Source organism: Hyperolius riggenbachi, chromosome 12, assembly GCF_040937935.1.
Source record: "Hyperolius riggenbachi isolate aHypRig1 chromosome 12, aHypRig1.pri, whole genome shotgun sequence".
Taxonomy (NCBI): Eukaryota; Metazoa; Chordata; class Amphibia; order Anura; family Hyperoliidae; genus Hyperolius; species Hyperolius riggenbachi.
In genome coordinates, this window is record NC_090657.1 from 201,437,359 (window position 1) to 201,449,392 (window position 12,034).

At 44.6% G+C, this 12,034-nt stretch overlaps 1 protein-coding gene across 3 annotated transcripts in view; it reads left to right on the plus strand.

Annotated features, from left to right (window-relative positions):
• The window catches only part of LOC137541176 (tubulin-specific chaperone D-like), a 97,512-nt gene extending 87,203 nt beyond the window's left edge, over positions 1–10,309 (plus strand). For all 3 annotated transcript variants that reach the window (XR_011025096.1, XM_068262349.1, XM_068262350.1), the window contains exon 4: positions 8,384–10,309. Coding sequence is in view for 2 of the 3 variants with exons in the window: in XM_068262349.1 (XP_068118450.1) it covers positions 8,384–8,484 (101 nt within the window). In the remaining variant the exon portion in view is untranslated. The remainder of the gene's footprint in view (positions 1–8,383) is intronic.
• Positions 10,310–12,034: the final 1,725 nt, after the last annotated feature.

Below are 12,034 nucleotides of genomic sequence, written 5' to 3' on the forward strand. Positions count from 1 at the left end.
TCAGCTCTTCTATTGAGGAATCTTGCAGGATACAGCAAAGGTCAGCAACAATGTGACATTTTGAGAAGAGCCTCCTCTCTTTCTCAAGCTTGCTAGCCCACTAAACATCAGAACAGCAAATCAGCCTTCAATGGACAGGGACCAAACAGAGTGCCTGGAAACCTGAAGGCCAACCAACCAAATTACTGTGGGCAGTCATATCACAAGATCCCTAATAAACTGATGGATAACGAACAATGCGGGTTTTATGCACATGTGCCCACGCATGTGTATATTGCTTATTTGTTTTCCGGCACAGTCGTGAGTTTTTTTACGCATTTCATGCAATGTTTTTTTTAACTTCCCGTATGCCACACCTTCCCTTTGGTGATTGGTGATTTGTTTGTCTGCAGTTCCCCATCAGGTCTGTTTTGGGCTGATAGTTTGGGAGCTGTGATGTCATTTTGACAGTCAATTGTGGTTGGTTGTCCTTCGGACACCCAGGCACTTTGATTGGTCCCTGTTCATTGAAGGGGACTACATAAGGCTGATTTGCTGTTCTGATGTTTAGTGTGTTAGCAATCTTGAGAAGGAGAGGAAGCGCTTCTCGAAACATCACATTGTTGCTGTCCTTTGCTGTGTCCAGCAAGATCCCTTAATAAAGGAGCTGATCTATACTGCAAGATGGTGCCAAGTCAAGACTGCTTCTTTGCCTCCCAGGGTGCTCTGGCAGTAAACTGGCCTCCCAGGGTGCTCTGGCAGTAAACTGGCCTCCCAGGGTGCTCTGGCAGTAAACTGGCCTCCCAGGGTGCTCTGGCAGTAAACTGGCCTCCCAGGGTGCTCTGGCAGTAAACTGGCCTCCCAGGGTGCTCTGGCAGTAAACTGGCCTCCCAGGGTGCTCTGGCAGTAAACTGGCCTCCCAGGGTGCTCTGGCAGTAAACGGGCCTCCCAGGGTGCTCTGGCAGTAAACGGGCCTCCCAGGGTGCTCTGGCAGTAAACGGGCCTCCCAGGGTGCTCTGGCAGTAAACGGGCCTCCCAGGGTGCTCTGGCAGTAAACTAGCCTCCCAGGGTGCTCTGGCAGTAAACGGGCCTCCCAGGGTGCTCTGGCAGTAAACGGGCCTCCCAGGGTGCTCTGGCAGTAAACTAGCCTCCCAGGGTGCTCTGGCAGTAAACTGGCCTCCCAGGGTGCTCTGGCAGTAAACTGGCCTCCCAGGGTGCTCTGGCAGTAAACTGGCCTCCCAGGGTGCTCTGGCAGTAAACTGGCCTCCCAGGGTGCTCTGGCAAAATGTATTATAAATACATACTTGCCTAAGAAGTGGTAAGCCTCTGGATCTTAATGAAGCTTTCCTCGCTGTCCTATGGTCCCCTGTTGCCGTACGTGGACTCTTCAGCTGATTAGGTCTGCACTCCTCTTCTTGCATGTGGCCTGTCCTGTGCCATAGCAAGAGTGGCTTATGTCACAGGCGCAGTATGGCCACACTCATGCTTGAAGAGGGTTGTGGTCCTGATCAGATTACAGACAAGCTCTTATTAGTAGTCTTTGGAGGGTCTGCCCTCAGCGATGGGGGACCAGAGGACAGCGAGGGAAGCCTCAGTTTGACAGTCGATTGTGCATCCCAGGGTGCTCTGACAAACCAGTGTTATATATTTCATGTCTGATCAGCTGTTTTTTGCAGGTCAAAACATTTCCCACACTCAGCATATCAATGTCTTTTTACCAGTGTCAGATATTTCATGGCTGAGCAGCTTATTATTGCAGGTCAAAACATTTACCACACTCCAGCACAGCAATATGTCCTCTCATCAGAGTAAGAGATTTCATGTCTGGAGTGTGGTAAATGTTTTGACCTGCAATAAGCTGCTCAGCCATGAAATATCTGACACTGGTAAAAAGACATTGATATGCTGAGTGTGGGAAATGTTTTGACCTGCAAAAAACAGCTGATCAGACATGAAATCTCTTACTCTGAGAGGACATATTGATATGCTGATCAGCTTATTATCGCAGGTCACAAAATGTCCCATACTCAGCATATCAATATGTCCTCTCGCCATTGTGAGATATTTCATGTCTGATCAGCTCAATGTTGCTAGTCAAAACATTAGCAACACTCAGCATATCCATGTATTCTCACCAGTGTCAGATATTTCAGCTCTGGCAAGCTTATTATTGCAGGTCGAAACATTTCCCACACTCAGCATTTCAAGATGTCCTCTGACAAGCGTCATTAATATGCTGAGTGTGGGAAATGTTTTGACCTGCAATAATAAGCTGAACAAACATGAAATATCTGTCTTCTCACCAGTGTCAAATATTTCAGCACTGACTGGGAAATGTTTTGACCTGCAAATATCAGCTGGTCAGTGCTGAAATATTTGACACTAGTGAGAAGACATTAATATGCTGAGTGTGGGAAATGTTTTGACCTGCAATAATAAGCTGAACAGACATGAACTATATGACACTGTTGATAATACATTGATATGCCAAGAGTGGGATATGTTTTGACCTGCAACAATAAGCTTGTCAGAGCTGAAATATTTGACACTGGTGAGAATACATGGATATGCTGAGTGTTGCTAATGTTTTGACTAGCAACATTGAGCTGATCAGATATGCTGAGTATGGGACATTTTTTGACCTGCGATAAGCTGATCAGCATATCAATATGTCCTCTCATCAGAGTAAGAGATTTCATCTCTGATCAGCTGTTTTTTTTGCAGGTCAAAACATTTCCCACACTCAGCATATCAATACATCCTCTGAGTGTCAGATATTTCAGCTCTTACAAGCTGACACTCATGAGAGGATGTATTGATATGCGGAGTGTGGGAAATGTTTTGACCTGCAATAAGCTGAACAGACATGCTGAGTGTGGGAAATGTTTTGACCTGCAAAAAACATCTGATCAGGCATGAAATCTTACTCTGGTGAGAAGACATATTGATATGCTGATCAGCTTATCGCGGGTCAAAAAAATGTCCCATACTCAGCATATCAATATGTCCTCTCGACCATTGTTAGAAATTTCCTGTCTGATCAGCTCAATGTTGCTAGTCAAAACATAAGCCACACTCAGCATATCCATGTTCTCTCACCAGTGTCAGATATTTCAGCTCTGACAAGCTTATTGTTGCAGGTCGAAACATTTCCCACACTCAGCATTTAAATATGTCCTCTAACAAGCGTCAGATATTTCATGTCTGTTCATCTTATTGCTGGTCAAAACAGATCCCACTCTTGGCATATTAATGTCTTCTCACCAGTGTCAAATATTTCAGCACTGACAAGCTATTTGCAGGTCAAATCATTTCCCAGTCAGTGCTGAAATATTTGACACTGGTGAGAAGACCTTAATATGCTGTGTGGGAAATGTTTTGACCTGCAATAATAAGCTGAACAGACATGAAGCATATTGATATGCTGATTGGGAAATGTTTTGACCAGGAACTTAGATATTTCAGCTCTTACAAGCTAAGTTCCTGGTCAAAACATTTCCCAATCAGCATATCAATATGCTTCTTACCAGTGTCCGATATTTCACGTCTGATCAGCTTATTATTGCAGGTCAAAACATTTCTCACACTTAGCATATCAATACATCCTCTCATGAGTGTCAGATATTTAAGCTCTTACAAGCTGAGTGTGGGAAATGTTTTGACCTGCAAATATCAGCTTGGCAGTGCTGAAATATTTGACACTGGTGAGAAGACCTTAATATGCTGAGTGTGGGAAATGTTTTGACCTGCAATAATAAGCTGATCAGACGTGAAATATCTGACACTGGTAAGAAGCCTATTGATGTGCTGATTGGGAAATGTTTTGACCAGGAACTTAGCTTGTAAGAGCTGAAATATCTAAGTTCCTGGTCAAAACATTTCCCAATCAGCATATCAATATGCTTCTTACCAGTGTCCGATATTTCACGTCTGTTCAGCTTATTATTGCAGGTCAAAACATTTCCCCCTCTCAGCATGTTAATATGTCCTCTCACCAGTGTCAAATATTTCAGCACTGACAAACTGATATTTGCAGATCAAAACATTTTCCACACTCAGCATTTCAATATGTCCTTTAACAAGCATCAGATATTTCATGTCTGTTCAGCTTATTATTGCTGGTCAAAACATTTCCCACTCTCTGCACATCAATGTATTTTCAGCAGTGTCAGATAGTTCAAGTCTGGTCAGCTGATTATTGCTGGTCAAAACCTTTCCCACTCTCTGCACATCAATGTATTTTCAGCAGTGTCAGATAGTTCATGTCTGTTCAGCTTATTGTTGCTGGTCAAAACATTTCCCACTCTCTGCACATCAATGTATTTTCAGCAGTGTCAGATAGTTCATGTCTGTTCAGCTTATTGTTGCTGGTCAAAACCTTTCCCACTCTCTGCACATCAATGTATTTTCAGCAGTGTCAGATAGTTCATGTCTGTTCAGCTTATTATTGCTGGTCAAAACATTTCCCACATTCAGCATATCTATGTCTTCTCACCAGTGTCAGTTATTTCCGCTCTGACAAGCTATTTGCTGGTCTAATCCTTTCCCACACACACACACCTTTCAATGTTTTCGCAAGTGTCAGATATTTCAGCATTGATGAGCTGATATTTGCTGGTTAAAACAATTCCCACACTTAACAACATATCAATATGTCCTCTGACCAGTGTCATATAATTCATGGCTGATCAGCTTATTATTTCAGGTCAAAATATTTCCCACACTCAGCATATCAACATGTTTTCTCACCAGTGTCAGATATTTCACATTTGCTGGTTGAAATGTATCCTACACTCATCTGACACTGATGAGGGGACCTATTGATATGCTGTGTCTTGTCTGATCAGCTTATTATTGCAGGTCAAAAAGATTTCCTACATTCAGCATATGATGTCATCAGTTTATTTTCCCCTCTGGTTTCCTTTAAGTAATACATGTATTTATACAGACCTATGTATAAGACCTGAAACGGAGACAACTGAGGAGAATAGGATGAGTGACAACTGGGTCATCTGCAGACCAACAGCACAGTGCACCAAATAATGTCTGATGATCGGTTTTCATTCATGTTTGGCTTTCTGTTTCTTACAGGCAGCATGTTGGAGCTCTCTGGCTACTTCTTGCCATCTCACTATCAATTGTTTACAAAAAGGATATGTTGTGGCGAGTGCACTCAATGAAAAAAGCCGTGAACCATATACAAAAAAGATGGTGCAACATCCAGAATTAGTAAGAAATATCATTCAATTATATCAGGAAGAAGCAAAGCATTCCAGGAGCAACCGATCCACTATAAAACTTGAACTTTTAATATACTTCTTTGTAAAAAAGACATTGGTAATCAACGGCTAAAAATTCAAAAAATACAAAACAAGTAATACTTAGCAGGTCACTGCAGATGTTTTAGAGGTGCGGAGGTGAAGTCGACGGCCGTTTCGCCCCACAATGAGGGCTTTCTCGAGATCTCACTAGCAATGTTCCCCTTTGTAACATGGCTTTATATCTACGTCAACAAGGAGATGACATCATGGCCAATCAGTACTATAGAGAGAGGAGGATTTCTGCAGGAATGCCACATTACTGCAACTTGTCATTTTAGCCCAATCACAGAACTTAGAAGCATTGGACCAATCAAAGAATGGAGAATTATTTCAGCGGAGTGTGTTCCAGTAAATATTCCTGTACATTCCGCTCATGATGATGAAATTCAGTCTCAGTGGAACCTTCCCTGGGACATCTGCCCTGTCCACAAAATAAAGTTCCAGTTTTGCCCTGTAACATGGATAGTTCAGAATCCTTCTCATAAAACTTGAAAAATGATGTTCCTGAGGTCTTGTCTGATGTCCTGGAGACCTCTGAGTTCCTCCCAAAGGGTGCAGAACTTGTAGGAGATGTCTCCTGCCCCTCAAGTCCTTCTGAGGTGTTGCCCACTTCAGTAGGCATTGCTGTTGTGCTGACTACCTTTGCAGCTCTGGTGGAGCTTCACTCATATGTAGTCAATGATGATATTATTGTCACAGAGATTTCTAGGTTTGAGTCCAAGCCTTCTTTTGAAAGTCCAGTGCTTGAGACCACTGCTCGTGGTGATTCCCTGCCCAGTTCTTGGTTTTGGTCTTGTCGTAACGGACTCTGAGGTTGGCAGTTCCTCGACGTGTCCGGAGGTTCCCCTTGGGCTAGTGTACCCCGATGTGTTCTGTGACCCAGAAAGCCCAAGTGTGTCTCGGTTGCCAGCCTGCTCAGATGCTTCCTTGGTGGAAACCTGTTCTGATGTTGCCTGCCTGCATGCCCAGAGTTGGTCCCTGAAGGCCCTGGTCCTGATGCTTGTCCTGGTAATTCTGAATCCAGAATTGTCATTGGTTCCATAGGGGTTCTTGATAGTTCTCCGTGTGAGCCTGGTGACCGTTCTGCCCTCCTGGGATCTCTGCGGAGCTTCAAAGTGTTCTGGGAGATCCTGGGAGAAATATTTCCTGGTACCTTGGATGAGATCAGCAGTGGGTGCTTTGTGGAAAGGGACACTTCGAATGGGTATTGTGGCAGGTTTGGTATTTTTGGACTGTCCTTGGAAGGTGGTGGGCATGGCTCGGTGGGTGTCGATGGCTTCTTCTCTGGCATTCACAGTACTGATGGGTGTTACGCTGAGACTTGTGGTACTGATGGGCATGTTTCGGTGGCTTCTCCTTCCGATGAGGTCTGTTTCGGGTGGGCTGACTCTGGAATTGGGCCTTGTCGGGCTGCCCCAACCTTCATGAGTCTTCAGTTAGTCTTTTGCAAATATCAGTTTAGAGGCTCGTCTGGAATCCGACCCTAGAGGAGGGGGTACTGTAATGATCCGCTCAGCTGGATGCACTGGCAGACCGCTGTTTGACCATTCCTCTAGTCTGTGGGCTCCAGGTCTCTGCAAGAGAGACCTGTCTTTCCATTACAAGTTTCTGGTCTGTTCTGCTGCTGAGGAATTTGCATACACTCGTTATGCAAATCCCCTACCTGCCTCCTTTGATGTCTGGCAGTATAAAGAGCTATGTTTCCCAGAGTCCTTTGCTGGTCATAAGGGTTAGTCCTGTGGAACACTCTTGGAGTGTCAGCCTTGCTCATTGTTTGAAGATTACTTTAGAGTAATTCCTGGAACTGCACTAGGCAGATTCCCTAGTGCAGTTAGGATTGCATATCTGTTTTGTTTGTCTGTTGTGATTCTTCTGTCCCAGCGGTGGTCGACAGGAAGTCATTCTGATCTTTGTTCTTGGAGTATAGCTGGAGCAGCGGTTGCTACCAGCTATCTCCTCTAATCTGTATTGCCTGGATCGCACTCGCCTTGCGCTAGTGCTGTGGATCCGTCTCTCTCACTTATTCCTGTTTTCGTGTATCTGTCTTGTCTGCTACGAACGCTTGCTGGAGGCTCGGTGAGGTAACCGTTAAGCAAGCGCTCGCGTCCTCTGTTTCATGTTTGTCTGTCGGTGGTTAGTTAGGCGTGCTTGTCTCTGTTGTGCTTATCACACGGAGACCACGCATAAATGCGTGCACTGTTGCGAATGAGTGCGGTGTTCGCGTTTAGTTAGCGTTTATTTTCCTTATCTTCTCATTGTATCATTTGCTGTGCCTTTGCTACTCTCGTGCTCTGCCTTGCTGTAGCCTTGTGTCACCTCTGGCAATCGCCTCTCTCGCGATTGCATTCCTACTTCATATCTGCTGTTGTGTATGCACCGTCGCGGGTTGGCGACTAGTTTGGTGCACACACATACAATCTGTCCCTGTGCTCATCCTCTTTCGCAATCGCTTCTCTTGCGATTGCGTTCTCACTTGGTTTCCTTTGTTGTGTGTCCGCCGTCGCAGGGTGGTGGCTAGATTGGTGGACATACATACATTCCTCATCTGTGCTTATTCGGTCTTGTCGCTGTTAGCAATCGCCATCTCTGGCGATTGCCTTCTCACTTTGTCTTCATGGTTGTGTGTTCATCGTCGCAGGCTGGCGACTAGTTTGGTGGACACACATACCCTCTGTCCTCTCTCTTTCAGGGCTATCTTGCCTTGCGTTTCTTCCCTTCGTGCAATTCCTGTCTGGCGTGTGTGGCAGGGTAGAGGAGCTGTTCCTTTGCACTCCACAGCTCCACCTGTCGACAGGAATTTCCCTCTACAGGTGCATTGCACCTTTTGCTGGGTTCCCTCAAATTACTTGCTTGTGGAGGATTTCCGCAATGTCAGCGCACGTCTTGTGCGCTGATCACGGAGAGAATTCCACAATCGTTACACTATGATTTTGGATGTGGGGATTCATCATTCTCTTTCTAGACCCTTATCTTAGCTACAGCCCTTATATATATATTGCAACCATCTACGGAATAGTTCTTTATAAAAGGCTTGGTTGTCTGTTACAACACCATTTACTTTTGTCACTTATGTATTTTGCTAGGAACAAAGATACCTGAAGAATTAGTGGAGATTTTGATATCCGAGTCCTTCCATTCCCACTCTGAGGGACTTCAGTCTGAAGAGAATGGCTGGTTTACATGAAGATGACTTATATGGATCCTTAGAGATGCAGATCACACCTCATTTCTGATAATATAATACATGATGCACTAAACATGCCTGTTGTGCGGACAAGTCCAGGGTAATTGGTATCATCCCGATTCAATACTTCTGAATTAAGAGATAAAGGGAAGACCATAAGACCAAAGTGAGTAAAGTATGTAGGGTGTCAAGCCCTCATAAATTACTTTATGCAGGTGCAAAGGGTCTCCTTTAATCACAAGCTCCCCCCTTTGATGCCTGACTCACTGGATCGGGCAGCTAGACGGAGCCGAATGCACATCAGGGGTATAGGACACCCCTATGCCTCTCTGGCAATCTGCACGGCACTTTGTAATCCCGATCACCTCGTCATCAGTGAAGCCAATAGCCAGCTGCTGCTGCTCGAGCTGGGGCCCCACTGAATCCTAGCTCCACCCCTAAAGGACCAAAGTGCTGTTGAAAACAGTTAATATTTGTTTAGCATTTTCACATTAAAGGCCGGTTCACACGGGTGCTAAAGTAAGGAGCTTGGTGCTCCTCACTTAAAGAGAACCTGAGATGAGAAGCATCTCACGTTCCATGCTTACCTGGGGCTTCCTTAAGCCCCCTTGAGGCCACTCGTCCCTTACAATCTCCCCTGGTGGCTGTGGACCCTGGCAATTCAGCCCTTCATTGGGCATGCGCCTCCCTCATGCTCCTGTTCCTCAGCCACGGGAGCGCAATGTGCTCCTTTTCCCTCTCCCTGTTTATGGTAAAAGTTCAGTGAGCACCGTTTTATTTACCAAGCCCATGCTGCATCTGGTCTGCTCTTCCTCCTGGCATCTGCATGCTTTATGCCGAGATCCTTCAACTTCTGATGCGTGTCATGTCATCATGAGCCTCCAGGGGCAGCATACAGCACAGAGGAAGAGTAGACCAGATTCAGAGTGGACTAGGTAAATATAACTGCACTTTACAAGGAAGGGGAATCTGGCTATGGTGCGGGGTGGGGGTTCTATCATGATGCTTGTGCTGGTGGCCCGGGCCACTGAAGTTCTGCCCATGTGACTTTATAACCAGTTAGTGAAGCTTCCTCTTGTACCTTTAGAACAGTGTTCCCCAACCCTGTCCTCAAGTACCACCAGCAGTGCATGTTTTGTGGAAATCCACACAGAAGTATTTAATCAGCTCTGCCGAGACACTAATTACCTCACTTGTGAATATGTGCTATTTCCTGCAAAACATGGACACTGGGTGGGCCTAGAGAACAGGGTTGGGAAGTCCGGACCTATAATATTTCTCTCCAAGGCAGAGAACACACTAGATGCGATTTTGCATGTGTCCGGACGGCAAAGCGCACACAATTCCACAGGCTATTGAAGTCATTAGTCTTGCTCTGGAAAACGCTCACCGTGTTTTGTGTTTGCGATTTTCCATGCATTTTTAAATCGCATATCTTTCTGCTTTTCCCTGCACGATGTGCACATTTGCATACAGTATATTCTGCCAGAAACGCAGAATTGCAGAATAGCGGCAAAGCTTTAGCAGAAAACGTAAAAGCCAACAGAGACCCGGAAATTGATGGGGAAAATGGCCCTGCAAGTGTGTTTCCTGCCTAAGCAGTGGAGAGGACTATTGTAGTCAATGTTATGAGTACTCACAATGCACAAAAACCTACAGACTGTGACAGGGAGGGGAGCCAAAATCAGAATGTGAACTCTGGCCATACACAGTACTATCCAACTGTACCACAAAATGGCCATACACAGTACTATCCAACTGTACCACAAAATGGCCATACACAGTACTATCCAACTGTACCACAAAATGGCCATACACAGTACTATCCAACTGTACCACAAAATGGCCATACACAGTACTATCCAACTGTACCACAAAATGGCCATACACAGTACTATCCAACTGTACCACAAAATGGCCATACACAGTACTATCCAACTGTACCACAAAATGGCCATACACAGTACTATCCAACTGTACCACAAAATGGCCATACACAGTACTATCCAACTGTACCACAAAATGGCCATACACAGTACTTTCCAACTGTACCACAAAATGGCCATACACAGTACTATCCAACTGTACCACAAAATGGCCATACACAGTACTATCCAACTGTACCACAAAATGGCCATACACAGTACTATCCAACTGTACCACAAAATGGCCATACACAGTACTTTCCAACTGTACCACAAAATGGCCATACACAGTACTATCCAACTGTACCACAAAATGGCCATACACAGTACTATCCAACTGTACCACAAAATGGCCATACACAGTACTATCCAACTGTACCACAAAATGGCCATACACAGTACTATCCAACTGTACCACAAAATGACTGAATAAATAGAACTATCAAATCAGTCAGTTATTTGATTGAAACTTTTCTGTTCATCAAACAATGTTTTAATCAATCTTTTCTATGAGAAAATTGCTGCCATTTCAGTGGGTGCTCTACCTCTGTTTCTTATTTGGTATTACAATTTGAAGGATTTTTTATGCTTAAACATGCGATGCACCACCTCTGTTCACATTGCTAGTAAAAATAAACAAAATGTCTCGTTTCTTTGTAATAAAAAAAATAAATGTAATAAGATGTAAAAAACACATTTTAAAAACCGAAATAAAAACCATGAATAAAATGTTTTAAATACGATGTACCTTGTTGGTGGCATTCAATAATGGAACTAATAAAATCATCCTTGGGCCTGCTTTACATTGTCCAGGGCAGATCTAGATGAGAGTTTAAAAATGATGGGCTTATATTTCTTTACTCCAAATTCTAGTTTTTGCCTTGAGCCATATTAGGTTGCCTGGGTGTGAGTTTCTGTCTTTAGGTTGATGTAGATTTCCATGTGATTGACAAGGTTGGTGTTAATTGCAGTATTGTCCATATGGTCATTGATGCTATGCATTAAAGTGAGTCTGAAGCATAAAATAGAAAAAAAATGGATACTTGCGTAAGGAGGGGGAACGCTCTGGGTCCTATAGAGCCTTTCCATTCCTCTCCTCATCTCCGTGTTCCCCCGCAGGCTCCTCTGTTTACATCTCCACCGTGGGAGGTTTCGGGAGGCTTTGGGAGCCCGAGTGCTTTGGAAGACATGCGGCTCTGTACTGCACACGTGCGAGAGATGGTGCTCGCTCATATGTAGTGTGGAGCGGCCTGTCTTCTGGAGCCCAAGTGCTCCTAAAGACTTCAGAAGCCCACCCGCAGCAGAAGAAAAAGCAGTCTCCCATTGGCCATGGGATGGAGACTGCTAATGGGGGAGCCTTTTTTTTCATTATGCTATAGACTCCCTTTAAAGCAGGGGTCAGGAACCATTTTGTCTGAGAGAGCCATAAACACCACATATTTAAAAATGTAATTCCGTGAGAGCCATACAATATGTTTCAAACTGAGACAGTAAGGCTCACGTCCCTGTTTTTCATGGTGATGTGTATACAGTTGATCCTCTGGGCAGCGTAAGTGTCAGACAAGTCTTCAGCTTCTCTTGGGTTTCAGCAACATCAGCAATTTCCCAGAGGGCCAGACAGGAGA